General features: G+C 34.6%; 1 protein-coding gene across 1 annotated transcript in view; it reads left to right on the top strand.

Annotated features, from left to right (window-relative positions):
- LOC117931251 (nicastrin) overlaps positions 1–3,237 on the top strand; it is a 46,349-nt gene extending 43,112 nt beyond the window's left edge. The window contains exon 16 of the mRNA XM_034852187.1: positions 2,683–3,237. Within this exon, the coding sequence (XP_034708078.1) occupies positions 2,683–2,947 (265 nt within the window). The 3' untranslated portion in view covers positions 2,948–3,237. The remainder of the gene's footprint in view (positions 1–2,682) is intronic.
- Positions 3,238–27,957: the final 24,720 nt, after the last annotated feature.

Below are 27,957 nucleotides of genomic sequence, written 5' to 3'. Positions count from 1 at the left end.
AGGAAGAAAAAAGAAACAGCCAATAATTACAATCCCAATCTAATACCTAGTGCGCAACCACTCAATGAAATCTATGAAGGATGGGGAGCCAACTTGAACATCATCTTAAGAGAACCACGAGACAATGTATAGGTTGGAAATTAGGGAGTCCTTAAGAAATTGATTTGTGTGTGCATCCCATCGAATGCTATTCAGTTATGTTCCTTCCAAATTGTTTAGAATAGGCAAAGAGTTGTTCTGCAAGCCTTTCTTCACTTGTTGCTCACAAAACTCTCCTAACATATTAGCAAATCTTTCACTGAAAGAGGAAGAATCCACAAAATGCCAAATGAAGAGAACAAGAAGTGTCATAGCTCCCTTGCTTCCCTACGTACAACAAGAACTCACCACAAACCAACCAAAGCTGCTTCCCATACAAAGAAACCCATCTTGGTGGGTGTCACAAGAATTTCATGCCACAAATCTTTTTCTTGTGATGGCACTCAACTTAGTGAACCCACACACATAGCACAAGCAACACAAGGCAAGACAAAAAACTTACAGGAACTCACTTCCCATCTTGTATTATTGCTCACAAAATACAAGAGATTTAGGCCTACAAACCTAGTACTCAGCCTATGCAGAGACCCTCTGCCAAATACATGTTATAACAGGGTATTTATAGGCAACCAATGATTGCTACTATTTTGCCCTTGTTTTGTAGACTCAGTCCATACTCTACCACTTGTACCACCTGTCTTGGCACTTTCTCCATGCCTCTAGCTTCCCCTCAAGTGTTACCAGGTGCCCCATGCCCTTTTGCCTTGCTTCAGGTGCTGCCAAGTGGCCATGCACCTCTGCATGCACAACTCCATGTTACTGATGGATAGGAAACCACCTCTCCATTCAGTTATCAGTCACCCTAATGTCTGTTGATGAGTGGTGCCACTTCTTCATACATTAGGCCCTTTGATAATTGTCCATACATGTCAAGCATGAGCCATGCATCATGCCTCAGCCAATCAGCTCACTTGCTTTGCATGCTTTCCTTCCTTGGGCTTGCATGCTTCAGCAAACTTGCCCACATGTGTATGCCCTCCTGGGGCCTGCATGCATGCTCATGTGTGCTTTGCTAGAGCCTTTCATCAAGTTGTTACAGGGCCTCATGATCATGCTCACAACTCTTGTGCATGGCCTTGCTCATTTACAACTCATGCACCAAGTTGTCCCCATCCAACCTTGTCTTAGCCACATCGCCCACGTCCACATGTGCCATGCTCCACTGATGACTCTGTCTCCACATTCTTATGCCTTGCCCAAGCCATTGTGCACTTGGGTGTGTTTAAGCCCTAATGGTGCCTTGCTCAGGTCCATGGAGAGGCCCAGTGCCCCACAGGTGTGCCACCACCCATCCCAGCCCCCCAGTGCACTTTTTAAAGAGCATTCCAAGTCATTTCCAACTACCAGGAAGGAGAGATATCAGGGATGCTTCCACAAGCATGATGGATTATCTGTAATTATAGAAAATCCAGAAAAATACCTCATTTGGAAAATTCAACTTAGGCCTCCAGGACCACAGGGAACCAATCAAAGCACCAACATCCAACACTTGCTGTGTGCTGCCATTACCCCACACATGCCAATGTTGTTGCAACTCATGTCACAAGCTGCTCTGATCCTTCAACACTGCCTCAACCTAGTTCCCACCAATGCTCATTATTAGAAGCCACACTATGAGTAGTATTTCCAAGTCACCACGCCTTACTCAAGTTAAGCCATGCCACCACCAACATGCCTTGAGCCATGTGGGTGCAAGGTGCCGCCTTGCCCATGTTGTGCCCTCCAGTGGCTACAGCACTAACAGTAGAACTTAACTAAGAATACCCTATTCTTGCAAGCCTTCCAAACCATTCTGTCCTCTCTGATACAGCTTCCTAATTCCGAAGCAACTCTTCAATGTTTCCACCTCTCAATCTTGGAGAAGTCTCAAGAAGCACAGAGTCCACAAGACAGTTTGAAATGGGAATGTGGTGGTTATGGGATGAATAGATCAATGCTACCTTTACCTTCTCTTTACCTAATCTCAACATTCGAAAATTCCAAACTGAACCAACCACTACTACCATTATCTATGGATTGACCTTATCCTAGTAGTATTCAAGTATGTTGCTCAATTTACCCATTATGCTAATGTATGTGGACAGCAAATAGATGGACAGGTTTCATTGCACCCTAAACCTGATCTCGCTGAACTTGGATTGGCTTTGATGATTTTACTCCAGTCTGTGCCTACACCTTATGTGTATCATCAACCTCTGTCTGAATAGGGTTTGGGCAGTACGGTTTAGCCATCATCTTCAGATGAGATGATTAATACCTAGGAATTGTAGATCTTCATGGATGCATTTGGCAAAGATTGGGCTATATGGTTTGTCTTTGATGTTCTGTGTTACCAGTTGCATTTACATGGCAGATCCCATAGTTTGCATGTCTAACATATGCTTGCTCAATGCACGCATTTTTACTGCCTTGACAGCAGGTTTGATGGGTGGTTTTGCTTGATTAAAGTAATCTATTAATTGTTGACTCAAATTGATACGTTAGCTCCTGGAATAAAATCATATGCTCAACTGAGATTTATATTTGAGCTTCAAGATAGCTGTACATATGCCTAATTTAATAATATAAAGTTAATCATTTCAGGTATGTTCCAGCATATTCCACCCGGTTAATGTTTGAATCTGGAATTTGGAAGGTAATGCCCCTGAACTCCTCTAATTCAATGGGCACAGAGGACCCTGTTTGGACTGAAAGCAATTGGGATGCAATTGGGCTGCGGGTCTATACAGTACAGAATGCAGCTTATGACCGTCTTGTCCTACTGGGGGGTTTGGTTGTCACAGTCTTGGCTTACCTTGCAATAGTAGTCGCCAGAGCCTTCATCACAAAGGCCCTGAAACAGGATTGACTGGTGGTTTTTTCTGGTAAATTTTTTTTAATCATACTGATATGCAATTGGTGGAAATATGAAGTTTTTGGGGTTGGGGGAGCCAAAAATTGATAAGATTACTCCCATGCATCCAAATGAACTGATAGTAGTGCAAAAATTTTCAAGGATGTTACATAATTTGAGCTGCATCCTTGAATATTCCTCTGGATTTAATAGGTAGTGATATTGAAGCTCATGTTATTATTCCCTAATGTATTGACGAGAACAGAAAAGTGAAATGAAAAGCTCACATTTTCTTTGCTTCTTTCTGAGCATGTGCCAAACAACACTGTCAGTACTGTGCTGAGAATCTTTGGCTTCACACACACAGATACCTATAATATCTACAGACACAATTACACTACAAATATATATATAAGCTTTAGGGTTTGTCAAATTTGGATTTGGTTGAAGTGCTCTAATTGGGTGGAACAAACCCACTTGTATTTAGTGAAAGGAAGATGAAAAACATTAGCCCTCAAACAAAATGAAGGAAAATAAAAGAATAATTTGAAGTTCATAAATTATTTATAGGTGCTTCATATTTATTTTACTTGTTTTAATCCTCTTTATATAAAGATTAAATAATTTTGAAAATTATTATGAATAAAAGTAGTATTCCCTTATATGATTATCATCGAAAAAATATATATAGCAAAATAAGTCATGACTATTATCATTATTAATAAAAGTAGTAGTAAAATTTAACATTCTGATATAGAAAATCAGCATCTGGCAGAGTTTGTATTTCCACCGGCAACAATACATCCATGTTGGAGCCAAGTTCAGGACATCTGCATCCCGGAGATGACAACAAGCTACTCTGAATATATATTTCCTTGTTGCAGTCTCAAAACAGTTCCAAGTCTATTTACTTTCCATTTATTAGCATAATTCTAACCGATAGTTGCAAAGCGGATTCCAAAAGGCGGTTAGTGATTCAAATTCACTGCCGTAAACTGTTTTTGGACATTATCATGAACAATTAATAATTAAACTCATCCTTCTCAGCATGCAACTCCACCAAAGCATTCTTTTATAAAATATATATTAGATGCTAAATAGTCGAAGTAACACACCATTCTTTATGAAATAAAACGTTAAATGCTAAATGGTTGAAGTATTAAGTATGATGCACTATTCACCCCTAAATTTGTCTTCGGTTGTACAATGTAGTACTAGTCACTCTTTGAATGCATTCGGTGGTAATTATAACAAGCATTTCTAGCATTTCTAGCATTTCTAACAATTGAAAAATATTAAAAAATAATAAAAATACTTTCTAAAATAACTATCAAACAAGTTTCTCGTCTAATATGATTTAGGTTGTTTTGTTGTTAGCCCATGTGCTTTAATTTAATGTTCATCATTTTTTATATTTATAATTATTTTTATTTTTAATTAATTTATTTATTTTCTTTTATTTTTATTTTGCTTTTATCTTCTATCCTCTTCTTTTTTTTTCTTTTTTTTTTTTAACGTTTATTTTGGTCTTAAATTTTCATGATGCATTTTTTTCATTCACATGTGGAAAAGAGAAGAGGAAGGTTGAATTTGAGTACAGAAGAGTGAATTATGAAGACGAGAAGTTTTAGCCCGCAGAAGCAAGGAAATTAGAGGTTAGTTGAAGGAAAAAAGTTAAAAGAAGGAAGATACTAAGGAGAGGTTGACAAAAGGGGAAGAAAAAATGAAGAGGGAAGTATAAAAGAAAGAAAGACTTCTTGAAGGAGTCAATATTTTCTATGAAAATTTTAAACGAGAAAAATTTGATAACATAATTTATTTTAGATAAATGTTTTTCAATATTTACATCTTGTATTGATTATTTATTTGTGATATAGAAATTGAATTTTTTTAGTGGTTTTTCAAAAGACATTTGTGATATATATATATTAAAATTGATATTTAGTGTAAGAATTTTAATGGACCAAGACATATTGAAATAACTTGGGTTAGATGAAGTAAGCTCTTTAAGTTAATATTCATGATTTTTTTTTCTCATTTAATTTATTTAGTAAAATATTTTATATCATCCAAAATAAAGTTGTTTTTCTTTTCTCTTCTTTTATGTGTATTTGATAGCAAAATTATTTTATGACATTTATGCATAGATTTCAAATAAATTAAAATATAGTAATATAAAATGACTAAAATAAAATATTTTTTGGTGATTAATTAATTGTTATATTTATAGTTTAAAGTTACTAAGGGTCTCAACACTAACTCAATATTCTCTTCAAATTAAAAGTTAAAAGTTCCTATAGCTTAGTAGTTTAGTGAAATTATGACTATCCAATAGCCAATGTCATGACTTACAATAGGTCCTGACCAATCTGTAATCATATATACCAGTGCATTTATAATATGAAACTTATCTCAGTGACCAAGACAAATCATCCATTCAATTAAGAAGTAGTATACTATAGCCTCAAATGAATTGTATGAGTTTATGTATCAATTATGAACAAGTCATCAACTTGTAAAAAACCTATGATTTGAATCTTCCATACAACTCATAATGCAACTTATATTGCAAGCTTAAATTCTCAATCATCAATAATGCATAAATAAGATAGTGAATGGAAAACTAGAATCATAATATAAATATTAATGACATCAATTTATTATTACACCATATCATGCTTTTCAAGGCTCTATCCTAATAATTACACGTAAGTTAAGTTTTTTTAAAAAAAAAAAGTACTAAGAGTACACAAAAAGGGGTTAAAGAGCAAGAATAATCACAACTACATATGATTATCCTCACACAATCCTTGTATCAACTGACATAAAAACTAAGACGGTCATAATTTTGCACACATGACCCTAAATTAGTGCACATCCTTACTCTAAAACCTTATGCACATAAAACTATAGTGCACACTTGTTAACAATTATGCAAAGCTTCCATCCTCTACATTATGATCAAGCGAATTGCTACATTGTGTTGAAATAATCAAGCAAAATGCTTTAGGAAACTAGTGTGCACATGATTACACGTAAGCCACTTGCATTGAAATTGTATTGCACGTACTTGATAAGTCTTGGGCATGACTCCAAATTTGGTTTCTTGAAGTTGTACTTGATCATTAGCCAATCTTGTTTGACCCATTATGATTGTAGTCTAAATAGATTATTCAAGATGAATGATAAGCTTGCATGAAGTAACAAGAAACAAAATGCTTCATGGATACATTAATCAAATGTAACAATTTGGATAATAAACTCTAAATACAAGTTTTAGATTTGAATCAATCTTTAAATGCAATTTAATCATATATAGATTGACTTTGGTTTCTAATCAATGGGATAATTTGCTCTCTTATAGTTTGAATCGATATCTAAATTATGAATCTCTCTAGATTCAGTATTTTTTATTTCTTAAGCTTATTAGATAGTTTATATATTTGTTATTTGAATTTCATATTTATTCATTTAGGTTAAGTTTTATTTACGTTCAACAAACAAATGAATTTTTTCAACTTAAACAATTGAACACATTAGTCTAGTCTTAAAAGGATGGCAACTTGGATACGACAAGTTGTAGTGATTCTTTCTTTAATTTTTCTTTACCAAAATTGCTACATATTTAAGGCTTTAGTAAATCAAAATAGAGAAAAATAGTCATGGCTCCCTTAGAATTGCTAAAGTTTTATAATTAAGCTTCATTATGCTAAATAAGACTAACATTATTCTATGACAATTAAATTAAGCATAAGTTATAGTCCATAGACAACTACAGTATTGTATATTGTCCCTAAGAATTGATATCTACAACCCAATTTAGTAAGTGATATCAACTAATTAGATTGCATTTTAATCCTTGAGTTGTAAATTCACATTTTCTATAACCACTTGATATTTTTATTTTCATAACAATAAATATCAAAATCTAATTTAATGGAATTGTTGTGACCATGACATGACTATGATCATTCACCTTTGGGTTGCTCAATATTGTCTCATCAAAAGAATAGAACTTTAAGGATCATATTTTTCCATTTCTCATTGATTTATCCTTTTTGAAAGATGGAGGAGAATCAACTTGCAAAGACCTCTCCACAACAAGAGACATTCATAGCATGAGTAGTAACTAAGAGTGTACCCTCAAACACTATTTCATCTCCTCATTGTCACTATACTATGCCACATTTTAGTAGATCAAACTTTGCATCTACCGATTGAATAAGCCTTTTATTGCTCCAAATGATCCTACACTTGGGAGGGTGAAGAATTATCGCCCACTTATCTTCTTGCCCTCCATTTTTGCTCTTCTCTCTAATATTTTTAGAAATAAGGTTGTCCATAGATGGCTCTGAAAGTGTGAGTCTCAAATCTTATCAATGCCACCAAATAGTTATTCATCTTTTGAACCTTTACTCATAGAGAGAAGCTAGAACCTTTTCACTTCTCCATATTTGCTTCCTATCTTAGTTTTAGGGAGTGGATGAAGCGGGGGTTTTTGTTGCATATAACATCCAATAAAATGGGACACAAATGTCTAATAGATTGAATTGGAACCTCCAAGTATTAGGAACAATTTTGAGTACTATGACATTGTATCCAAGCTATCTATAGTGGGAGTTTGAGAAGTTAGTGGAATGTGGAGGTGTAAAAGCTATTTTATGAAAAAATCACCAAAAATCTTCAATTAAATTGGTAATAGATTGACAGTAGTTTTCAAGAATCACTATCATCATATTGATCTCCTCATTCGATATTTTATCAATTAATTGTCATTTTTTTTTTTTTTTTGAAAATAAATCACCAAACACCATTGCTATGAGACTCCTTGATTTTGTTTGGAGGTGGCCGAAAGTTGATATATCCTCCAAAATTTCAACAATTTTCCTAAAAAGTTGATACTTTGGAGTTAACCAAACATGACCTAAATGCAATAAAAGGCAACAAAAAGACCAACATGTGCTGGTATACCATAGCAATTGAAAGGACCGCAAAATTAGTCCATGAAGAGTCCCAACATAGGGCCCAATTCAATAAACGAGTAAAAATTTGAATTAATTGGCTAAAAGGGATTTTAAAAAATCTCCAAATATATGAATATAACATTTTCCACATTTTTGTTTGAAAAGTAATTAATTTTTGACAAATGCAGTTTATCATTTCAAGTATTTACATATCTATACTATATATAAAAGTCGAAATGCAGAGAGTTTTGTTGTGACTTTCTTTTACCCATATTTCCATTAAAGATTTATGTGGTTGTCATTCCTTTCCTAGTGTGCCTCCTCTTTTGTCTCGCATCACTTGCAGAATTTTTTTCCTTTCAAAATTAACTTACCTGTTTGTCATTCATCCACACCACATGAATCATTTATTCTTCTTTTGCATATTAGGGTCTCTTCTTATTTTGTTCAACACCACCGCTGAACCCAAAACCTCACAAAACTCTTGTGATTGTTTTTTAGCCCCATTCCATCCAAATATTTACGTGTTTGGCATCATTCACACCACAGGAATCCTGATTTCTTCTTATTCTAGATATTAAGGTTTCTTTTTATTTTGTTCAACGCCACCGCTAAACTCAAAACCTAAAAATATGAAGCAATTGCGAAGTGTACTTTAATGCCAGAAGAGACAAGGAAGAGAGTTGGATTTACAGAAGACAATAGAGGGGACAAGCAGATCAGGAATTGTAGAGATCGATGGATCGGGGATAACAAAGTTTTATATGTTTGATTTCAAAGATATACGAATTATATTTTATTAGGATTAATATTTCTTTCATTTGAGAAAACCCAAGTCAAAAATTTGTTTGATCTTATGCTTGGTTTTGGTTGTTGAGAAGATGGTGGCTTTAAGCACTTTAATTTTGGAGTTTTGTTGTTTGGGACCCAAGAAAATTAGAGACTCTTATGAATCTCAACTCGTGCTGATTTTTTAGTTAGGTTTGCATTTCATTAGAAAAATATAATTGATTCGCTCTGATTTTTAAGTTGAATCTTGCAATTTTTAGCAAACCTACAATAATATGGTAGATTTTTGCATTGGGTTTTGGATTTTCTCCAAACTTTGGAAGATGGTGGCATTGTTTGTTTTGAGTAGGAATCTTACACAAGAAAATGGTGAAACCAGGGAATTCGAACCAATCCAGAGTCAATCTTCGTTGAATGTGTCACGATAGGAGAATGGCAAAGTCGGAACCCTAGGAGAGAAAATGCTTAGTATGTGCTTCTAAAAAATTTGCTACCTCATCTATCTCTATCTATCTTCCCCACTACATTTAGTAGATAAGAATTTTACTATAATTTCTTTATTTATATCATTGTAGACCCTTAAATTTGTGACATTTAATTTATTTATTATTATTTTTTTAACCCAATATTTTGAACCCAATTTACTTTAATTTTAATTTTAAATTTTATTGTTATTATTATTATTATTATTATTATTATTATTATTATTATTATTATTATTATTATTATTATTATTATTATTATTATGTTCTTTTTTCATTTTCTCTTTCTTACTTTTCCAATTTTTTTATTTTTTTTCTTATTTCCCCTATTCTCTCTCTCACTCCCACGACAACCCCCATTCACCCCAATTTTCTTCCCATTTTCTCTATTTTCTTCTCATTTCTTTCCCCATTTTCCTTTTTTACTTTCTTCCTTCCATTTTCCCTCCACCCACCTTTTCCTTCATCTTCTCTTCTTCCCCTCTCTTTCCTTTCATTTTCTTTATTCTTCATCTCATTTTTCTTTCTTTCTTTCTCTCTAACCCGTGGCCGCCTCTTGTCGCTGTCGGTGGCTCCATTGTCGACGATAGTCCTCTCCGATGTCGATGGTCATTCCCCCCTCCGACCATATTTTCTTTATCTATCTATCTATCTATCTATCTATCTCTCTCTCTCTCTCTCTCTCTCTCTCTCTTCTTTCCTACCCATCATCATCTACCACGATCTCTCACCATGGCCATTATCCTTCCATTTTTATTTGGTGATGGCTGCTATTATTGTGGTTACCCTCTCATTGCACCTTTCTTCTCCACATGACTTCAAGACCATAGGTAAACCCTACCCTTTAATATTTATGGCTTGTATTTGGGTTATTGGATTTTGTTTGTGGGCTTGAATTTAGGTTGAACTTAGTTTCAATATTATTTGGGCATTAGGCTTATTGGTATTTGGATTGCGTTTTGGGTTAGGCCTTCTTTGTTATTTATGATTTGAGATTTGGGCTTAGTATGTTGTTTCAGAATTGCCATTTTCAATTGAATTGCATTTGGGTTTTCCTTTTATTTTTTTGGGCTTGTATATTATATGGGCTTTGCTTATTTCTTTTGTTTCTTCATTTGGGTTTTTCTTGGTGTTTGGACAAATGTTTTGGCATTGTGCTGAGAATGGGAGAAACATTGAAGCAGTTAGGGCATGTGAAGACAGGATATGGGTTGAGCTGACTGACGACTAGAATTTTTGGATTAAAAAAGAAAAAAATGAGCAGAAAAGGTAAAGGGGGGAAGTAAATGGTGCAACGGATGTTAATTTCAGCATTATCAGCAATGGGGTTTCAAGGTAACAATTCTACTAAACTCTGGTACGTGGACTCGGGGGCCTCTAATCACATGACTAATAATCCCACCGCTTTGTGTCATTTTCGGCCCTACGCTGGTCAATCTTCCATTCAGATTGCCAATGGCAGCTCTTTGCCCATAGCTGCTATCGGCGATGCCTCTTCTAAGTCACTGATGTGTTTCTTGCTCCTCAGCTTTCCACGAATCTTATTTCTGTTGGCCAATTAGTTGATAACAATTGTGCTGTTAATTTTTCTGGTAATGGTTGTGTTGTGCAGGACCAGGTAACAGGGAAGCCGATCGCGAAGGGACCTAAAGTGGGGCGCTTGTTTCCACTATTTTTACCTATTCCAGATTTTTCTCCACTTCCTTCTATTAAGTCTTTTGCTTGTAATAATGTTTCAGATCTTAGTATGGTATGACATCGTTGTTTAGGCCATCCCAATACTCAGATCTTATCTCATGTATTGAACTCTGATTTACCTAGTAATAAGGATCGTTATTCTTTATCTCTTGAGTGTGATTCTTGCAAACTTGGTAAAAGTAAAACTCTTCCCTTCCCTTTGCATGCAAGTAGAGCATCTCACTGCTTTGATCTTATCCATAGTGATGTTTGGGGACCTACCCCGGTTAGTTCACATGAGAAATTTAAATATTATGTGACTTTCATTGATGATCATAGCAGATTTACTTGGGTCTACTTTCTTCGCTCTAAATCTGAGGTCTTTCGTACTTTCACTGAGTTTTTAGCGTATGTTGACAATCAATTTTCTACTTCTATTAAGACATTACGTACAGATTGCGATAGTGAGTATTTGTCTACTGAGTTTCAAGCATTCTTGGCTTCTAAGAGTATTATTCAACAACGTTCATGTCCCTCTACTCCTCAACAAAATGGAGTTGCCAAACGCAAAAATCGTCATCTTTTAAATGTGGTACGTACTCTCTTGTTAGAATCTTCTGTTCCATCCATGTTTTGGGTAGAGGCTCTAAAAACTGCTACTCACTTTATTAATCATTTACCTTCTCAAGTCCGACATATGGAGTCTCCTTATTTCCGCTTATTTGCTAAGCAACCTAGTTATGATCACTTTCATATTTTTGGTTGTGTATGCTTTGTTCATTTACCTCCTCATGAGCGACATAAATTATCTACTCAATCTGTTTGATGTGCTTTCTTGGGATATAATATGTGTCAAAAGGGATTTGTTTGCTATGATCCTACATTACATCGTACACGTATTTCTAGGAATGTTATTTTCTTTGAAAATCAACATTTCTTTCCTGTATCCTCTTCTAATGTGTCATCCTCTTCTACTGTGGTCCTTCCCTCCTTTGAGCAACAGTTCTTAGATCTTCATCCAGTCAGTTCTCGCTTTCAACCAGGTATTGTGTATACGAGACGCTCCCGCCCACAGTCTCTTTCAGTGGCTCACCCGATATCTGATCCTACCACGCTCCAGATGCAATCAGTTGCAGCACCTTCAGTACGTCGCTCTTCTCGAGTGTCTGTACCTCCGAATAGGTATGGATTTCCCTCTTCCAGTTCTGGCAATTCTATTTCAGCTCTTACTGCTGCATTGTCTAAATTTGATATTCCCACATGCTACTGACATGCTGCTAAGCATGATTGTTGGCGACAAACTATACAGGAAGAAATTGCCGCTCTAGAGGCCAATCACACTTGGGACATTGAGCCCTGTCCTCCCACTATTGTTCCTCTGGGTTGCAAATGGGTTTACTCAGTCAAGGTCCGATCTGATGGAAGTTTGGATCGTTACAAAGCTCGGCTTGTTGCACTTGGGAATAATCAAGAATATGGTGTCAATTATGAAGAGACCTTTGCTCCTGTGGCTAAAATGACTATTGTTCGTACGATTCTAGCTCTTGCTGCTTCCAGTGAGTGGCCACTACATCAGATGGATGTAAAAAATGCTTTTCTTCATGGGGATCTTAAAGAGTGTATTTATATGAAGCCACCCCCGGGATTGTTTCCCTCTCCGACTTCACATGTGTGTAAGCTTCGTCGCTCTCTTTATGGTCTCAAACAGGCTCCGAGGGCCTGGTTTGATAAATTCCGCACCACTTTATTACAATTTTCATTCAGGCAGAGCAAGTATGACACTTCCTTGTTTCTTCGGAAATCAGACATGGGTATTATTGTTCTTTTGGTTTATGTTGATGATATTGTAATTACTGGTTCCGATTATGCTTTACTTGGTCAGCTCAAAACTCATCTCTCCGAGTCCTTTCATATGAAAGATCTTGGGTTTCTCACATATTTTCTTGGTCTTGAGGTGCATCATAGTCCCTCTGGTATTTCCCTCAATCAACATAAGTATGCGAGTGACTTGGTGGCTACAGTTGGTCTACAAAGGGCTACTTCTGTTGATACTCCCATGGAATTAAATGTCAAGCTTCACATAGAGGAGGGCGACTTACTTGCTGATCCCAGTTTATACAGGAAGTTGGTGGGTAGCCTTGTTTATCTCACCATTTCTAGACCGGACATTTCTTTTGCTATACAACAAGTCAGCCAGTTCCTTCAGACTCCTCATCATCTTCATTTGGCTGTTGTTCGTAGGATCATACGCTATGTTTAAGGCACTTCTACTCGTGGCTTGTTCTTCCCTACAGGCAATTCTACTCGCCTTACTGCTTATAGTGATGCTGATTGGGTTGGTTGTGCGGATACCCGTCGCTCCATCACTGGTTGGTGTGTGTTCTTAGGTGATGCATTGATATCTTGGAAAAGTGAGAATCAAGACAGAGTCTCTAAGTCATCTACGGAATCTGAGTACCGGGCGATGTCTCTTGCTTGTTCTGAAATCATTTGGCTCCAAGGTTTGCTTGCGGAGTTAGATTTTTCTGAGACCGATCTTACACCTCTACATGCCAATAATACAAGCGCTATTCAAATCACAACCAATCCTGTCTATCATGAGCGCACAAAGCATATTGAAGTGGACTGTCACTCTATCCGTGAAGCCTTTGAAGCTCGTGTTATCACTCTTCCACATATTTCCACCGACTTACAAATTGCTGATATCTTCACCAAGGCTCTCCCTCGTCATCGACATTGCTTGCTAAGTAGCAAATTAATGTTTGTTGATCAACCTGCATCAATTTGAGGGGGGCTGTCAAAGGACAGCTTTGTTGTCCACACTACCTCCCTTATTTTAGCCCACACTTGTTGTCCACACTTCTTTCCTTAATTTAGCCCACCCTTCTTTCCTTATTTTAGCCCACAATTGTTTCCTTATTTCTTCATTTATTATTATGTACAGTTAGCATATATTATTTGACAGATTATAGTTTACATGTATAGGGCTAGAATCATGCTGGAATTTATTTGCTTTTATTTGCTTTCCATGTAAAACATCCTTGTAAAGTCTATATATAATATACAAAACTCAAGGCCAAGGTATTCGGTCATTCACACAATATTTTGAGGCTCTGGGGGGCTTTTCTAAATCCTCTCTGTATTTTTTGTGAGTGTTTTGTGAGGGTTGAGAGTTGGGATAATTTTTAGCTTCATTTTGGAAGCTTTTAAGGGCAATGGGATTGTACTTCTAAGGTTATTTATTAATCTTTGTCCTTTTATATATTTGTTTTTAATTTTTTTTCCTATATATATGTCAATGGATCTGTTTAGATTTTTATTGTGCATATCCATTTAATTTGTTATTTATGGATTTGTTTTTTTTTATTTGTGTATTTGATATGCTCGGTTAGCCTTTGTTCAATTATTTATTTATTTATTGTTAATAAAAAATGTATGAAAAGTGTAATTTATTTGTGTGTTTATCCCTTTGTTGGTAGAATAATCCTATAATAAGATAATGATTTTTTGTTTGAATTTTTTTATTTTTTCTTTGCACCAAAATTCATTTTGGAATAAAAAAATAATTCTTTTAAATAAATATTTGTTTGCTAATCTAAAATCTTTGCTTGATAAGGTTTATATATATATATAAACCATTTGCTAAAATTATATCAACTTGTATAAATAAAACTCTTCAAAATTTAAAAAAAAAAATTGAAATTTTGATTTTTAATAAAAGTAAGGAAAATGAAGTTTTTAGAATAAAACTGACAAAAAAAATCTTTTAATAAAATGAATTTTCTCTTTTTAACAAATTGAAATATTCTTTTAAAAATATTACAAGAGAAAAAAGGTTCAAAACTATAGACACTTTAACCCAAGACCAAAGATTACATACAAAAGAATATTTTAGTCTTTGAAGTGAAAGCTCCTCATTCCCAAAAGCTAACAAATTCCTTTCCTTCTAGACTGAGCAAAATATACATAAGGGGGTCATTTGCCAAGCCTTTTTACGAGTTTTCCCCACAAACGCTCCATGCCACCCAAGAAGAGTTTCCTTCACTATACACGAGAGAGTCCAAGCCACACCAAAAAAAGAGAAAAGAAGATTCCACAGAACCCACATCTTTACACAATGAAGTAAAAGGTGATCCACCGTCTCTACTTCAGAGAGGCATAGAAAACACATGTTTGCTAATGAGTACCCCCTCTTTTGAAGTTGCTCCAAAGTTAAGACTTTAGCCCAAGAAGCCTCCCAAGCAAAGAAAGCCGCCTTAGGAGGAACACTCACCCTCCAAATACTTCCACTAGGGAACAAAGGAGAAACATCGGGCTCCAAAAATAGAATAAAGAGACTTGATTGAGAAAATGCCACACTTTGATGTTGTCCAAATCACTCTATCTTCCTCCTCTCTTTGCACCCGGGAGGCTTGGATCTTATGCAAAAAAACGTTCCACCAATTCAATCTCCCAATCATTAAACAACCTTGAGAAAAGAGGGGCCCAACCATCCCCATCACCATGAGGGTTCCAAACATCTGACACCCAAGCATCCTTAGACAAAGAGATGGCAAATAAAGAAGGGAATGACTCACAAAGTGGCTCATCCCCACACCACTTATCCATCCAGATCTTACTCTTTGCTCACTACCCATTTGGTAGGTTAACCTACCATTTAAAAACAACCACTCCTTCCTAATTGCTTTCCAAAGCCCAACACCATATCTCCCACTTACTGCCTGAGTGTGCCATCCCCTCTTCTCTTCACCACATTTGTGAATGATGACTTGCTTTCAAAAAGCCTCTCCTTCATTAGCAAAACACTAATTCCACTTATTTAAGAGAGTTATATTCATCATAGCTAAATTTCTCACACCCAAACCACCTTTCCTTTTTTCTAAGCAAACCAAGTTCCACCTAACAAGATGCGGCTTCTGTACAAGAGCTCCACCACCTCATAGAAAATCCATTTGAATCTTCTCCAATCTCAATCTCACTTTTCTTGGAAAGTAAAAGAGAGACATGAAGTATATAGGCATGCTAGATAGAGTGCTTCATATTAAAATGAGTCTCCCTCCTTTTGAAATATACTGTCTCTTCCACATTGCAAGCTTTTTCGAAATCGCTCTTCAACACCATCCCACACAGCCACTGATTTGAAGGGGGCTCCCTAAGCAAACCCAAATAGCAGGAATGGAGACCACCCACTTTACAACCCAACTCCAAGGCCAAGTCCTCTATATCATGCACCCTACCCACTAGGATTAACTCATTTTTCTCCAAATTGATTTTCAACCCCGAACAAGCCTCAAACCACATGAGAAGCCAGCTTAGATAAGTCATCTGGTCTAGAGACTCCTCACAAAACACCAACATATCATCCACAAATAACAAGTGCTAGATTAAAATCCCCTCACCACTCCTACCTCTCATCCTCCACCCAAATAAGAAGCCCCTACTAATAGCTCTTCTTAATAAACAACTAAACACCTTCATGACTATCACAAACAAATAAGGGGAGAGGGGATCTCCTTGTCTCAATCCCCTCGATCTTTGGAAAACACCCGAAAGAGAACCATTTATTAAAATAGAAAATTTCACAGTAGAGATGCACCATTCTATCCACTTTATCAATCTCTCCCCAAAACCCATCTTTTTAAGCACTGCCATCAAGAAACTCCAACTGACTTGATCATAAGCCTTCTCTATATCCAACTTACATAGCACACCCCCTACATTACTTTTCAACCTTGAGTCTACAGCCTCATTTGCAATCAAAATTGCGTTTAAAATTTGTCTACCCTCCACAAAGGTATTTTGGGACTTCAAAATCACATTCCCCAAATCCTTTTTAATTCTATTAGCCAATACCTTGGCCAACAACTTATAAAGGCTGCCCACAAGGCTAATCAGCCTGAAACCTTTTAGATCTTCTGCATCTCACTTCTTTGGGATTAAAACCAGGAAAGTAGCATTCAATGACTTTACAAATTTGCTCCTCTCATGAAATTCTCTAAAAAAAAACTCATAATCTCAACTTTCACCACATCCCAACAAAACAACCAAAAAGGCATGGTAAAACCATCTGGACCTAGGGCTTTGTCCTTGCCTAGATTTGAGAGTGTTGCAAACACCTCTTTTTCCAAAAAAAAAAAAGAATCTCCAGCCTCTTAGCCTCACTAGCTAACCGTATAAAAGATAGCTCGTCAATACAAGGAATCCACCCCTCTTCTTTTGAATGCAACTTTTGAAATGCCCCCACCACACTATTTTTTAAAATCATTCTCCTCCATATGCCAACAACCATTCACTTTCAACTTAGGCAACCAATTTCTTCTACTGTGAGCGTTCGCCATCCTGTGAAAGAATCTAGTGTTATTGTCTCCCTCTTTCAACCATAATTCCCTAAATTTCTGTCTCCAAGAGATTTCTTCCCTCAACACCAAAGACTTATATGACTTCCTAACCTCCTTTCTAGCTTCATAATCTTCCAAATTCAGAGTTAAACATTTCTCCATTTCATCCCAATACATCACCTATCTAAGAGATTCTTTCTATTTTTGGTGTCAATGAGACCAAACACTTCTTTATTCCAAGTCTTCAAAATATCTTTTAAGGCTCTCAATTTTGCGTCTAAAACAAAGCTAAAGGTCCTAGTAAAATTTAAACTCTCCCACCACGTCTTTATCTGATCTTTGAACCCCTCCTCCTCCAACCTCATGTTCTCAAATCTGAAAGTGGAAGGACCCCTCTTCATACCTCCACCTTCTAGAAGAATGGGAAAGTGATAAAAAATTGGTCTGGGTAGAACCCCCTGCATAGCCCATTAAACATGTTGTCCTAGTTATCTGTCACTAAAAACCGCTCAAGCCTAGAATGGGACTAGTTATTCAACCCGCCTCTTTAGGTAAAAGGACCCTCCTGCAAAGGAAAGTCCCTCGGCTCCAAATCCTCTACCACTTCTGAAAATCTCTTCATTGATGCAGAAAACCCACCTCCCCTACTATGCTCTTTTGGATATCTAACCATGTGAAATCCCCTCCCACACACCAAGGGTCACTCCATAAACCTTTTACTAACCCAAGCTTTTCCCATAAGTCCTCTCTATCCCTACTGCACACCGGCCCATACATACCAGTGAACACCCACACCAACCCATCCACACAATTCTTAAATTGGCACGAAATTGAGAATTCTCCTTCTTCCAAATCAACCAATTCAACCATTATGTTATCCCAAAACACCATAATACCTCCAGTTGCACCCCTCGAATTGTATGCTCTCCAGTCTAGATGTCTTCCCACCCCAAGACTACGAACAAGCCCCATATTCATTTCCTTAATTTTAGTTTCCTACACACAAACCACATCCACTCTTTGAGATTTTATGATTGACTTAATGACTTTTCTTTTATATCTATCATTTTCCCCTCTAACATTCCATGATAAAATCCTTATCTTCATTTGCACCCCGACCTAGAAGCCTCTCTAGAAATACCTACATTGGTAACTACCCTAACTTTTTTATAGCTTACTATCAACTCTAACTTCTTTAGTTCCCTACTGGATTTTGAAACCGATAATTTTGTTTTTCTAAACACCCCGTCCTGGCTCTTATATTCAATTCTCCCCTTCATTCTCCTCAATAGGTACAAAATTTACTCTTCAAACCCTTTTGTTGGCATACTAAGGCATCAACTGAACTTTGCAAGATAGCTAGAGCTCCCACCTTCATCTCGTCCCCCTCGCCTCCCCTCTTCCAGTTGAAAGACCATTCTTTCTACTGTTGGACTCGCATAACCCGATCCAACTGGGACAATTGCTAGCTCAGTCACACTATCACTACCATTCGAACCCCAAGTAAGCTCTTTCCGACCATTAAGGGCCGAAAAATCTTCAATTGGTATTATTCGTAAAGGATCCCAGCCCATTGCCTCTTCCACTGACCCTTCTGATCCATTGGAAGCCCTCTCCGACACCAATAAAGCTTTGCCATGCCCTAAGAAAGGAGTAATAGAAGAAGAAGAACCCTGAAGCCCCAAATAAGAAAGAGAGAGGTTGTGTAAAACAGGATACCTGGATGTTTCATCCAACAATGCCTCGTCGGTGAGCTTCAATCGACCGGGAATCAATCCCTTGACGTCGGCATCTTCAATGCCTAGGAGCTCCTGCTCCAACCCCACAGTACTCCCGATGAGCTCAGTAGAAGCCCTAGAAGAGAAAGGTCTCCCAAAAACGCTCAAGGGGGCCTCATTTAAAATGGGCCCAAAAGGCCCCTTAGTGCTTTCTCCCAAGCCTGTGCCCACAGGATTAAAGGGTTTTGGGTCCTCGGCCCAGCCCACTCCACCACTTAAGTTTTTTTAGCCTTTACTTTTAAAAACCTCCCAGCCTCTTGTCCAAGCCCAGACCCACTCGTAGTTGAGTCCAAATCAGAAGCTTTAGCTAACCTACTTTCTGCACCCGTTGCAGTCCTAAGCCTTTTGCCACACTCAACCTGCTCATCTGACCCCCATTTCTGATTTTCAATTTGAAACTCCTGCACGCTAACACCAACGCGTGTACCACCCCCACCTTCATCCTTAATCTCACGTCCATCTCTTTTATGCAGAACGAACCCCGACACTACCTGAGACACCCAAGGAGGAGCTTCCCACCATAGACTAACCGCCCAGCAAATATGTCTAGCCATCACCTACAAAGACCCTAGCAAATTCTTCCCAAATGCTCTTACCAAGATCCGAGCCCACTGCAATTGAGAAAAGAAAGTTGTTTCCTTATCAACAACTATAAACCCCGCACAACTCTCTCTAATTCTCTTGAACACCTCTATACTCCAAAGATGAAGATGAAGTCCTACAACCCTTACCCAAACTTCCTTAGCAAGGCTCTCATTCCAAGAACACCCCACTTCAAGTTCCCATCTTTGTAAGAGAAACTCTCTCCTTAAAATGTTTACTGCCCCTTAAAAGCACCAAATCAGCTTCACATTTATTTTCAAACTCAAACAACACAAGGGCCCCACCTAATTTGGAGATTTTTAAACCTCCCTTTAGAAACCAACTTTCAAACGCCCACCTTTTCAAGGATGACAGCAAAGAAACATATTCAAAACTATCACCAAAACAGCCAACCAAGCATCGACTTAGCTACTCTCCCCTGCAAAGAAGTTCTCGGTCCCCTAAATGCACCCATAAAGGACTCCTCTAGTTCCCCTGTCTTCCCTCTTCCGGCTTCTACAAACGTTCCTAACCCTTTCTCTATCCCTTTGACACTACACCCCTCCTTATTAGAGGTGGGAACACCCAGATAAACTTTGCTCAAAGGTGGAGTGGAGACTCCTAGGGCCTTTAACTTCTTAGCCAACAAAAACCAACCCCCTACTAAGCCTTTTCCTTCTAGAAATACGAGACAATACTTCTTAGCTTCCACATCTCTCACCAAATAGAGTAAAAACCTACCAACCTCATTTGAACGACACTCCAACCTAAACTTTCTTCCCCATTCTTCCCAAACTTTCATGCGCCTCGAACTTGACTTTCCTCTACACCAAGCTTCCACACCTTCCAACAGATAGCTTAAGCTTTTTTCTCCAAATCTTATCCAAGAGGAGAAGCCTTTGCTCTTTTCCAAAATAATCCATTTCGGTTTTCCTTGGACCACTTCAATGGAGATTTCGAACGTCTTGGATTTCACTGGAAACCAATACTTACCACATTTCGAAACTCCTCTCCTTGAAGCACTTTCCATCTTAGAGACCAAGATCCCCCAAGATCGAAAGACAAATTAAATTTTACTCTTAGATAAATTTATAAAAAAAAAAATATTTTTTTTTAAATGTAGGGCAAATTTCTTTTCTTAATAAATGTTAAATAAATTTTACCTCAAATAAAAATTGTAAAAGATTTTTTTTTCTTTCCACAAATAAAATTGTAAACAGTTTCTTTTACATAAAATTGAATTGGATTTTTTTTAACAGAAAATCTTAAAAATCTTTTTTGTTGTGGTGAAAAAAAAAAGTGAAAATATAAATTTTACTTTTTAAACAAAATATAAAATTTTGAAGTTCATTTTTTTTAAAACCAATAATCAAATTGTATTACTCTTATGAATAAAACTTGAAAAATCATTTTTAAATAAAATTAGATAAACTTTCTTTTTAGTTTTTTTTATTTACCTTTAGTCCTAATAAAATTGAATAAACCACTTTTTTTTCAATAATTTTAATTTTTTTAATAAAATCAAACAAGAAATAATTTCTAGTAGATAAAAAAAAGGATTGAAACATTTTTGTAATTAATTTTGGAAATATTACTATTATTTTTTTTTGTATTAATGAAATTGGATTTAATGTTAAATTTTTTTAATAAAAGTGTAAAAGTCTTGGTATTTTATTAATTGAAACATTTTTCGTTGATAAAGTTATAATTTGTTTTTTAATAATTTAAAAAAAAAATTCTTAAATAAGGATTGAACTTGAAATACTTTGTAAATAAAATTATAAAAATTCAATTTTTTTTCTAACAAAGGTAAATAATTTTTTTTTGTAAATAAAATCAATTTTTTTATTTTCTTTTTATATATATTATTTTTAATAAATTCTTTTAACAGTATTAAGCAATGTTTTAAAAACCGGACCGGACCGGCCGGTCGGACCGGTTCAACCGTCGACCGGTCACAATTCCGGTCCGGTCTACCCTATTGAACCGTTTAACGATCAAACCGGTCACGAACCGCCTAAACCGGCGGTCGGACCGGTGACCCGGTGGAACCTGACGGTTCTAATCGAACCGAACAGTTCCAGTTAATCACCATTTTAAAGGCTTTCTTATATGAAGGCTTGGGTAAAAGCCCATGCTGGGCCTTGTCTCATAATAACAAAGCCCACACCCCACTCTATCATATTATGGGCTTAGTCTTGAGCCCAACAGATGAGGTAATGCATTGCCCGCCTCAATGTGGATAGCTTTTATAGGCATCCTTTGCCTCCTCATTTCACTTGGAATCCGATGTGGGATTGCTAACCAACCTAATTCAATGAAGAAAAAAAAAGCAAGTCCCCACCCGGAGGATTTGAACCTTGGACCCCAAGGTCTATAGGCATCCCAAGACACCACTCAGTTACACAACTTTTGTTATATTATATGCAAACAAAATAATATATATTGGATTTTAATTTTTTTATAATATTAAATAAAAATAAAATAATATTTTTAAAAATGATAAAATTAGTTTAAATTTTCATTTTTAATATATTCACATTTAAATATTTTACATATTCCATTTAATAAAATTAAAAATATTAATATGATTTAATTTGATAATATTATTGATTTTTAATTTATTCATATATATTTTAAAATTTTTATAATTATTTTTAATTTTAATAATATATAAATTATATATTTATGACGTCACCGGTTCGACAGCGGTTCGATAACGGTTCGACCGCCGGTCCGACCAGTGAACCGTGAACCGGTAACTTTTCCGGTTCGATCACCGGTCCGGTTCTGAAAACATTGGTATTAAGTGTAAATAACTTGAAAATTGAACACAAGTGAAATTGAATCAAATCATTAATTGAAAATAAATTGAATTTTTTTTGTAAATAAATAAATTGAAATAATTAATTTGAAATTATTTTTAATAAACTCCTTTGAAATTTCTTGAAAAAAATATATTTTTTTATAATCGATTTGTATATATCCTCTTGTCACTTATTTCGTGTATTATTGTAATTAAGTTTCATCATTATTTTTGTGTATATTGATTATCACCATGTATATACTCATTTGCTTGATTAGTTTTTCTTGGTATCCATAATTAATTAATTAATTGTCACAATTCGTTTAGTAGAGATAGTACATATACGAACTTAAATGGGTTTTACGGCTCACCACCGTACCTTCTTAATAGGTAACATGACCCCTAGATTCAGATTCTATTTTTACTAACATGTCTTTTCCAAGAAGTCACACATAGTTTTTTTCTTATTTTATTTTCCCTTTAGAAAAATAAAACAAAAATAAGTGGTGACTCTAAGTCTTTTTCTAACAATCAAATTTTCACAAATAAATAAAACACGAATCTTGTCATTCGAGTGGGAACGCACGTGAAAAACGCGGGTCCACAATCATTATATGCATTCTTTACACTTTTTTCACCTTTTGTTTTCTTATAAATAATTTCTTTATTTATATGAAATAAAAACCATCCCTAGATAATTATTTTTTAATGATTGTAAATGATTATAAAATTTATATTAAAAAAATAAATTTTTTTTCTCAAAATTAGAATTTTCTCACATTGGAAAATAATATATTTTTACAAAATTAGAAATTATATAGTATAAAATAATTACACTTATTTGAATAAAATAATATATTTTTACAAAAGGAAAATCCCAATCACATCCTTTTTTTCATTTTTATTTTTAATTAAAATAAAATTTTAAAATATTCATCACACACAAATAATAATGATGGTAAAATTGATACTTACCAAATTTAATTTTTTAATTTAAAACATACTGATTTTCTAATTATAATAGGTGTCACATCATTAAGGCCTATTTTTTTTTTCAATATTTATAATTATCCTCACTTTTATACAAATATCAAACTATAAACAAAATTGTATGAGAGCACAACTTATTCTATTAGTTTGATAAGAGTTATATATCTTATTTGAATAAGATTATTATTTTAGTTTTTAAATTTCAATAAATAATAAAATATATTTGTTTATTAAATAATAAAAATAAAATAAATAAACTATTTTTTATTCATTATAATTAATTAATTAAATAAAAATAATTAATTATTTTTATTTAATATTGAAATTTTCTTTTCAAAAATAATAAAAAAATATAGAAAATAAATAAATATTTTATTAATTTATTATAAAACTGAATTTCAATTTTAATATAAATGGTACATAATTGAATTATAGTTTAATTTTTTTTAAAAAAAAAACAATAAATAAAATTTAATCTTATCTACTCTTGAAAAAATATAATTTGACCTATTAATGTAATCATTTAATAAATATAAATATTTTAAAATAAAATATATGAACATTATTTTTTTAAAAAAATTAATTAAATAATTAACTTTAAATTTAAATATAAAAAAATCCACTATTAGCTAGCAGTTCACGTACTTTGCACGTGCAACAAGCCTAGTAGATTTTAAAATAATGGGTTATTTTGTGTGGAAAAGTAATTAATTTTTTATATAAATAACTTTTTGTTGTAAAATTATAAAGTGAAAGGAGAAGAAAACAAGAAAAAGAAATTAGGGGTCTTTCCCTTTTATAGGGAGTTACAAAAGATATTTATGGATGATCATCCACAAGTTACCATGGTGGTACAGAATCTCATATTTTATAACACTCCCCCTTGGATGATCATAAGAATATGCCTCATTAAAACCTTACTAGGAAAAACCCTAGTGAAAGAAAAAGAGTACAATATTCTTTTGGATTACTATAACTGTCTCGTTAAAAACCTTACCAGTAAAACCCAATGGGACAAAACCTGGACGAAGGACAAAAGAGTGCAATATATCCATATTATCAATTTCCCCCTTATGTAAACTTCAACATTTCAAATGGTAGATCTCTCAATCTTCGCATTCCAAAGTCATACCTTAACTTTTTCAATGCGGTCGAAGGTAATGCCTTTGTGGATAGATCTGCTAGATTATTGTATGACCGAATCTGTTGAACATCGATCTCACCTTTCTTTTGGAGCTCGTGAGTATAGAAGAATTTAGGGGAGATATGCTTAGTTCTGTCACCTTTTATGAATCCTCCTTTAATTTGTGCAATACAAGTAACATTATCTTCATGTAACACGGTTGCATTGCCTCTGATAGAAAGTAGTCCACATGTTTCTTGAATATGTTGAATCATTAACCTTAGTCATACACATTCACAACTTGCTTCATGAATTGCAAGAATTTCTTTATATGGATATGAAAGATATTCTACATCTGCATATCCAAGCAATTGTTACTTTGATTCCCTTGAGTAAAATAAACCCATACTAGTAATTCCGCAAAGATAACGCAATATATGTTCGATACCATTCCAATGTCTTCGAGTTGGAGCAGAACTATATATTGCTAATAAATTGACAGAAAAAACAATGTTTGGACGTATACAATTGGCAAGATATATAAGTGCACCAATAGCACTAAGATATGGTACTTCAGGACCAAGTAATTCTTCATCCTTTTTTTTGCAAGGACGAAATGGGTCCTTCTTCACATCAAGTGATCGGACAACCATTGGAGAACTTAAATGATGCGCTTTATCCATATAAAAACGCTTCAAAACTTTCTAAATGTATGTTGATTGATGTACTAAAACTCCATTTGGAAAATGCTCGATCTGTAGGCCGAGACAAAATTTTGTTTTACCAAGATCTTTCATCTCAAATTCCCATTTTCAAGTAATTTATTGTTCTTGTGAGCTCTTCAAGAGTTCCAACAAGATTTAAGTCATCAACATACACTGCAATAATTACAAATTCGGTTTCTGATTTCTTAATGAAGATGCATGGGCATATAAGATTATTCATATACCCTTCTATTATCAAGTATTTGCTAAGGCGATTGTACCACATGCGTCCAGGTTGATTTAATCCATACAAGTATCGTTGTAATTTGATTGAGTACATGCTACGAGGCTTTGTACTATTTTTTTCAAGCAATTTAAATCCTTCCGAGATTTTCATGTATGTATCATTATCCATGGATCCATATAAATATACTGTAATAATATTCATGAGACGCATATCTAATCCTTCTAGGACTACCAAACTAATTAAGAAATTATATGTGATTGCGTCCATGACGAGAGAGAATGTTTCCTCATAGTCAATACCAGGTTTCTGTGAGAAACCTTGTGCTACTAATCGCACTTTATATCTTATGATCTCATTATTCTCATTGCGTTTTCGTACAAATACTCATTTGTACTCAACAGGCTTTATATCTTCAGGTGTTTGGACTATAGGTCCAAAAACTTCTCATTTTGTTAATGAGTTTAACTTTGCCTGTGTAACTTCTTTCCATTTTGGCCAATCATTTCTATGTCGGCATTCTTCCACATTTCATGGTTCAAGATCTTCATCATTTCTTATGGAGACCACTTGGAAAGTGAAAATAATATTATTTCAATCCCATTTTTCTCCAGTGTATACATAATTTACTGAGATCTCACAGTTTTCAGGTACCTATGCCTTTTCAGGGGCTTTTCATTTAATATGTGCCTTTTTCAAGGGCTTCTTGCTCAATATGTGCCTCTTTAGGGGCTTTTTGTTCAATATGTGCCTCTTCAGAGGCTTCTGCATTATTTGTGCCTCTTCTGGGGCTATAGATTTATCAATTTAAAACTGATCAGTCATTTTGATGGTCTCTTCCAAAGTGCCAAGTTTTTTCTTGAGTTCTCCTCTTCCGTGGAGTTACATCATTTGAGCCGACAGGTCTATCTCGCTTCAGGCGTATCTTAGATTCATTTATTAACTGTCCTTTAAGCCGATAAGTCTATCACATTTCAAGCGTATCTTAGATTCATTTGTTATTTGTCCTACAGAGACATCAATCCGTGCTGGAATATTTGCAACCAGGATATATGACTTTGTCACTTTCTTTGTATCAATGAATGCATCTTGTAATTGATTTGCAAGATTTTGCAAATTTGAACTTCTAGTTCACATTGATTTGTATGAGGATCAAGATGAGTCAAAGTCAATGCATTCCAAATAATTTCACGTCGTTCTTTTGGAACTAGCTCTTCTCCCCCTAACGATGAGATAATTGTCTCATTAAAATGATAATTTGCACAACAAGTCATTCTACCTTTTAAGTGTATAGGTAGACTAGTCACTAAATAAAAACTTCTGGTTTTATAATGTACATCCATATGATCTTTTACCCCGAGTGACCAAGTTGGTCTTAAAAGATTCTTCTGGATCTATCATCGTATAAAATGTCATTCATATGAAATCAAATACTACTAGTGACATAGTATAAGCTCTTCTGGAGCCTTTAATTAGGTTTCTATCACCTAATATAATATTAACATTGTTTGTCATAAATGTTGTGCAATGAATGAGATAAGAGTTTCATCAAAGTATCAAGTCATAAAGACTTCGTCTTTATGGAGTTGAAGAAATATTATCACAAAGAAAGAGTTAAAATCAATGGAAAAATATTAGTCATCGATGATAACTTAACTTAATAAGTTGTGTAAAAGCAATGAGAGCATATATAACACAATAAAACAAATATGAAAAGATAATTTAAAATTATATATTTCTTAAAAATCTCACACATTTGATTTTATAAGTGTGAAGCAATTTATACATGAAATAACTAAGTATTTCAATAATCAAACTAATTGTAATGATAGATTAATAATTTTATTCAAAATATTATTATGATCTAAATCAATGTGCAAAAATTAATTCATAAATCAAAATTTCAAGAGAACATATCATGATTTAAAGCATCTTGTTGTCTACTAATGATAGTATAACTTCTAATAGTAGAAATTTATAAAACTATCAAACATTTACCTATTTGTATTACTTGATATACAAAAATATTAATCTTTTGATAATATGTAAATATTATCTATATGCTTGTTATCATAGCTTCAGGCTATAATATATTTTATTGTAACTTTTGGTTATATAAATTTCATAAAGTTGTACAAAATTGTTAGTTAACAATTTTGTTCTCTATAGCTTCTAGCTATAAGAAAGTACATATTAACAACCTTGGCATAACCTTTGATTAGCACAAAAAATATTAATTGTCTTATTTTCATAACTTCGAGTTATGAATAATAATATTTATATAACTTATGGTTATATGACAAAATTAAAAAAAAAATTATGTATCTTCTAGGTACATAGTTGTTCATTTCAACTTCCTTTTCTTTTATTGATGTTTGGTAAAGGTCAACCAAATGTTTGGGCGTACGACAGGTACACTACCAATGCCCCTTCATACCACATCTATAACATTTATTCTCATGGTTCTTAGGAGGTTTGTTTTATAAACACTTCCCATTTTCTTGTTTTACTTCAATATTATTCAACTTCTGGTGGTGCAACAAGGCTT

This window comes from Vitis riparia, chromosome 14 (assembly GCF_004353265.1).
Source record: "Vitis riparia cultivar Riparia Gloire de Montpellier isolate 1030 chromosome 14, EGFV_Vit.rip_1.0, whole genome shotgun sequence".
Classification (NCBI taxonomy): domain Eukaryota; kingdom Viridiplantae; phylum Streptophyta; class Magnoliopsida; order Vitales; family Vitaceae; genus Vitis; species Vitis riparia.
This window is presented reverse-complemented; position numbering and strand designations above follow the sequence as displayed.